We start from the raw sequence: 6490 nt of genomic DNA, 5'->3' as shown, positions 1-6490 counted from the left end.
CATATGTAATAAACCTGCACGTTATGCACATGTACCCTAGAACTTAAAGTATAATTTTAAAAAAAGAGTGAAAAAAAGAAAAAAAAGAAGTGAGAGGGCATTGCTCTCAGAAGTAGGGAGAGCATCTTTAAGTCAAGATCACACTCCAGATTTAATTATTGATTTGCCCCATTTGGGGCATGAGCCACTGAGCCATTGCTAATACCTCTTTCTGGCCTTTGCCCCATGTCCCACAACAAGGACCTGGTCTTACATTTAGAACAATCTCAGGACAGAAAATTGGCATGTGACACAGAAACATACGGGCTCCTTGGAGCTGAGCTCCCAAGGCAGTAGTTAGAGATAAAGATCCATCAAAGGCATCACTTAGACCACAAAATACTTGTTGGCAGGAGGTCCATCCGCCATCTAAAGAGGAATGGGAAAGCCATTTGGATTTTCTCATGTTAGTACTAGCAACAATAATAATTCTTGCTATTATCAAGCACTAACCTGTGGAGAGAAACAAGGACCACCCAAATGGAAACAAGCAAAGGCTATGAGGCCAGGAGGCTAATGGAGTCTCCTTAAATTCTGTGGGTATCACTTAATATGATACTGCCTTCTAGGATTCATGGCTTTCAGGGGTCTCTGAAGTGTCTCTGAAGTGTAATTAATAAAATTAATTAATGATTTGAATAAATGAATGATCTCCTAAACCATTTTAATAAATGAGTTAGAATAGTTTCTCCTATTCTAATTCTCTACCTGATATCCACTGGCCATTATAGCTTGTGAGAGTCAAAGCCTTTGAAGTGATTATGAACATCACATACACCTATTTCCCCTAAGGGACCTTTGGGTAGAGTTTGTTAAGAGAACTTGAGTGTGGAGTCACAACACACAACCATTTATCTTACGCAGAATTGAATGTAAGATCGGGAAACTTAACCACAAACAAGCCAAACTAAAACAAATGCCACCCAATTAATTACTTAATTGAGTATTCAACCAAAGAGATTGAAATGAGTTTCAGCATCCCTTGAATTTGCCAAAAGAGGCATTTACTTCTGAACTCCAGAAGCCTTGTTTTGATCATTGTTGCTTTGAGTAATAAGCCTGGATATTGCCAGTAAAATTGTGGCAATTTTACTGATGCTAGAAAGAGGCATTAACATTGGCCCAGTGACTCATGCCCAAAAGTATTCGTGAGCTACTTAAATAATGTTTTTAAAGGGGTAGTGTGATGACATGTGATTTTCATCTTAGAATCTGACTCTAGAACCCCAAACCCTCATAAATTGTGCCTCTACCTCTGTGTTTATTACTACATATAGTGGTCAACACAATTATTCACCCCGGTGCTGGTAGCACTGAAGAACAAGTAACATCCAACGGTGCGTCTTTGGGGTAATCATCCTGGATCCCTCCTCAGCTGCATGGATTTACTGCTCTTCCTCTTTTTTCCACATACTCTTAGATTTTTTATCTATAGCAATCTGCTTTTGATCCTTTGTTGTACACCCTCCCACCCTGCTTTCAGCCTTGTTCCTTCTCTCAATATTGATGTTTTCTGCAATCTTGAGTAATGAACTCTTTTCTTAGTTTTAGTCTCATGAAACTCTCCCTTTACCACCCCAGAGAAGAGCTTTCAAGCCTGAACAGAGTGTGTGAGAACTATATCTGGAAGCCTGGGTGAATTCCATTCCCAAATCACACTGGGAATACTCGGCCAGTTTAGAAGCTCCCATTGTCCCGTTGGTGAAGAATATAGCCATTGGATGTTGACTTTTGGTCCCCATGAAGGTCTGCTTTGGAGGTACAACTCTATAAATTACAAAAGATGCAACAGCAAGGTTCTAAATTTAGGTTCTCTGACCTAGAGCCTAGGCTCCTGGTTTGGTAATCTTTGATTTTTTAAAATAACAGCTAGTATCTTGGTATATTGGGGGATGATTTATTAGAGGTGAAGCTGCCATTTTTTCCCTTAATTTTTTTGCATTAATTTCTGTTGGATAAGTAATATATTATGCCTTTATGTTTCAGCCTTTTTTTTTCTCAGTAAAATACCCTCTATTTACTCAGTTGCTCAAGGCAAAAATCTGTAGTAATCCTTATTATCAGTCTTTCTTTATCTATCTACTTATCTACCCAGCTATCTATGCCACATCCTAACCATTGGCAAGCTCTGACAACTTTACCTCTACAACATGTCACAAGTCTGTGTCTCTTCGTTATCTGTACTCAGGGCTGGGACTAAGGTGGAGCAAGTGAAACATTTGTGACAGACATGATATTTAAGGGGATACCAGCAAATTCAGTAGTCAAGATAAATAATATTTTATCAAAATATTTTCAAAATAATCAAAACTATGTCAAAAATTAATAATAAAATATCCAAATTTAATTTAATTAATTTATTTATTTTTGAGATGGAGTCTTGCTCTGTCATCCAGGCTGGAGTGCAATGGTGTGTTCTCAGCTCACTGTAACCTCCGCCTCCCGAGTTCAAGCAATTCTTCTGCCTCAGCCTCCCAAGTAGCTGCGACTACAGGGGCCTGCCACCACACCCAGCTAATTTTTATAATTTTAGTAGAGACGAGGTTTCACCATGTTGGCCAGGCTGGTCTTGAACTCTGACCTCAAGTGATCCGCCTGCCTTGACCTCCCAAAGTGCTGGGATTACAAGTGTGAGCCACCGTGCCTGGCCACAAAATTTAAAATAAGTACATGACAATGAATGCTCCCAAAGTAGTCAAGTATTCCCCATATGGTTTAGGAATGGGATTCAATCAAGCCAGCTTCAAGGTGTAGTTCTCACACAGCCTGTAATCCAACCAGGCAGTTGCATGACTCACCTTACTTGGTCACCCTAATCTTGTCTCTGCTTCCAATAAAATTGTATTTATAAAAATAGAAGCAGGTGATCTGTCAGCAGAAGTTTGCCAATATGATTTTTTTAATTAAAAAATTAAATTACTGTATTAAAAACATAAAATTTATAAAATTATAAACAGATGATATACATATATAAAATAAATATGTAAAATTATATACAAATTTTAAACTTCAATTATGAAAATTATTTTATAATTTGATTTTAAAATGTATTTGAAAATTAAAATATTATTTATCTTGATCACTGGATTTTTCAGTACCCCTTTATATTTTGTGCCTGAGGCGAGTTCCTCATTTGCCTTGCAAATTCCCAGTCCTGTCTCCGCTGCCACCATCATGGTCCACAACAACACGGCTTCTCACTTGGACGACTGCAATAGCCTTCTACCAGCTCCCTTTACTACCTGTCTTGTCTCTCATTGTTCAGACAGCAGTTGAAGGAGTTTTTTAAATGTCACTCAGATCAAGTCATTCCCCTCCACGTTCCACAGACCACTCCTACATGACCTACAAGACCCGCTGTAATCTCACTCTCCCTTGCTATTCGGCCTCCTCTCCTCCCACTCTCTTTTCCACTCACCACACTTCAGGCACCCTGGTATTCTTTCTGTTCCTCAAACAAGTCAAGCTCCTTCCCACCTCAGGTCCTCTACCTTAGTATTCTCTCCGATATTATTCCTAGATATTCAAAAGGCTGGCTCTATAGTATTCAAGTCTCAACTTGTCCTCTCCTAAGAAGCCACCAAATCTAAAATAAATACCCCATCTCCACATAAGATCACTCTATTTAATTTGCCTGTTTTGGTTGGGAGTTTCTTTTGGAAACTGTATTACCTTGATCGTTTATGTGTTTTCTTGTGGTCCATTTTGTTGTCTAGAATATAAAATCCATGAGGGTAGGGGCTTTGTCTGTCTTGTTCACTGTTTTTTTTTTTTTTTTTTTTTACATCTCTGAACACTAAAATATTACTCTCTAAAGATCGCATTTATAATTATCAAACTTAGTACAGTAGTCCCACCTTATACCTGGGGGATATGTTCCAAGACTCCCAGTAAGTGCCTGAAACCACAAATAGTACTGAACCCTATACACACTATCTTTTTTCCTAAACATGCATACTTATGATAAAGTTTTATTTATAAATTAGGCACAGTAAGAAATTAAAACCAATAATTAATAAAATAGAACAATTACAACAATATACTGTAATAAAAGTTGTGTGCATGTGATCTCTCTCTCTCTCAAAATATCTTATTGTACTGTAGTCAACTATTTTGGACCATGGTTGACCACAGGTAACTGAAACCACAGAAAACAAAACCACAGATAAGGGGAGACTACTGTATTTGGCTAACCTGAGGATAAACATGGCATCATTTTGTTGTTTTAATATATATTTTCTCATATCCCAGTGCCAGTGAGTTTTTTATTATTATTATTTGTTTAAATTTAAGGGATACAAGTGTAGTTTTGTTACATAATGGTGAAATCTGGGCTTTTAGTATAACCATCACCAAAATAGTGTACATTGTACCCATTAAGTAATTTCCCATTATTCACCCTCTCAAAACCTCCCACCTTTGCGAGTCTTCAGTGTCTATTAGTCTACACTCTATATTTGTGTGTACACATTATTTAGTTCCCACTTGTAAGTGAGAACATGCAGTATTTGACTTTGCATTTCTGTTATTCCACTGAAGATAATGGCCTCCAGTTCCATTCAGCTTACTGCAAAAGACATAATTTCATTCCTTTTAGTGGCTGAATGGTATTCCATTATATAATTATATATATTTTATATATAAGCTTTTATTATGTTTTGATATGTGTTTATATTTTATCACCTATTTTTTTTACCATCTCAGAATGAATGCTCAAGTATGAATCAGAAGATGAGACTTTCACTCAGACTGAGAACTTGTAGGCCAGATCAGGGATTCTTCTGTTGGTGGTGTTGGGAAGTTACTCTGTTTTTGTTTTTTTTTTTCAGGACTAGAAATTACCATTAAGCTTTTCATTACAACCACTCACACCACCTTCTCATACAACATTCTGTCTTCCAAAATCAGACATTCTCTTGATTTAAGTTTCTCTTTTTCAGTGTCCACTTACTGAATCATCTCCTTGAAATCCAACCACCCATCACAGCACTTATCTGACACCAGGAGCTTGGTCTTCAAGATAGGGCAGTCGAACATGGCAGAGTCCATGAGTGGGAACATAGCCTCACTGGCCACAAAGTATTGGGCTTTAGACATGTGTAATTGATAGCAAATTTCCTTGGCAGTCAGCTGGAGACTCTCAGGCACAAAGATGATTCCTGAAAAAGTCACAAATAAGGCTTCATACATATCTTTTGAGCAGATAATATTTCCTCAAACATTCTGGAATGTACAGATGAGGTCTCTGGAATACCCCCTCTCTTGGAAGTTTGTCCTCTGTATTGGGGCAGCAACATGATGGTGGCTGGGGAAGAGCTGAGGCATGCAGGAGACTGAGCTCATTGAAACAACCCAGTGATCAGTGGCTCTGCTGCTGTTATCCTTTCCCCTGGAGCAGTCTTAAATTTATATGGTTAGGCTTCAGACCACTAGTTACTTGAAATGTAGCCTGATTTTGAAACTATGATGCAAGGGGGTTGTGGAAACTTCCTCTTTGTTGTTTCCTCCTGGCTTGAGAATAGCTTGTGCTATGGATTTCTGGATTTGCATTGGAGACGAAAAACAACAACAAAACAACTTCCAGCCTTTGGCTGTTTCTGTAGATTATTTTGCATCCGTCTAACACCTACTGGGGGCCTCCTATGAGACTGGGACATGCTGGGTACATCTGTGTGCCAGAGGCTGTTCTAATAGAGCCTTCTCTTCACTTTTCAAGCTTGGAGAACTAGAATACTTCTAGGAGAAACTGATGATGACATTGCTTGTCTTTCAATGCTTATACGCCCTAATATAGACATACTGATTTTGGAAAAGGATCTAGTTAACCAATGCAGGCCTTTCCCACATACCCCACCTTTAACTTCTGCTTCTCAAATGGAAATTCTTGGGCACCATAAAAAAGTCATTGTTCATAGTAGCCCAAATGTGGAAACAATCTAAACAATCTAAAATATCTATTGACTGATGAATTGATAAACATTGCTATTGGCCTCCAGCTCCTTGCCCTGGTAACTTTCCTTAGTTATTCTTGTAAGTCTACATTTTGTAGCTATTGCTATTGGAGCAAACAATTGTCCAGAACCCCAAATTCTACACCTTACAGCATGGCATAGATGGTTTTGACTTGGAACTTTTTAAAGAAGTTGTCAGTGGTCATCTATCACAGATCCTGGAAAGACTCTATAATGCACTCAGGCAACAGCTAATATGAGCTATGCTATTTTCATACGATCTTACCAGGAAAAAATAGTTACAAAAGATACCCAGAAAAGAAATGAAAATGTACTATACGGTATCACCGAACATGAACTAGTTATATTTTAGAATATATCTGCTCCCAAATTTTTATTTTATTGTTTTAGAAGAGTTCGACGATTTGTAAGTGGATTAATTAGTTGATCCAGACACAGTGTTAGATGCTGGGGACTCAAAGGTGAAGCAAATACTCCCT

The 6490-nt window shown here is 38.0% G+C and overlaps 1 protein-coding gene across 1 annotated transcript; it reads right to left on the bottom strand.

The window, feature by feature from the left end:
- Positions 1 to 253: 253 nt before the first annotated feature.
- LOC108526327 (acyl-coenzyme A synthetase ACSM6, mitochondrial-like) lies at positions 254 to 5193 on the bottom strand (the record flags this gene model as incomplete). The annotated part of the gene is given in 4 exon segments (XM_017867053.1): positions 254 to 371; positions 373 to 410; positions 1662 to 1806; positions 4991 to 5193. Coding segments are annotated over 4 exon segments (447 nt in total), but the record flags the coding sequence as incomplete, so codon positions are not given.
- Positions 5194 to 6490: the final 1297 nt, after the last annotated feature.

This window comes from Rhinopithecus bieti, unplaced genomic scaffold (assembly GCF_001698545.2).
Source record: "Rhinopithecus bieti isolate Rb0 unplaced genomic scaffold, ASM169854v2 scaffold_3898, whole genome shotgun sequence".
In the NCBI taxonomy this organism is placed as follows: domain Eukaryota; kingdom Metazoa; phylum Chordata; class Mammalia; order Primates; family Cercopithecidae; genus Rhinopithecus; species Rhinopithecus bieti.
Note: the sequence above shows the minus strand (reverse complement) of the source record. Positions and strands in the feature narration are given on the sequence as shown.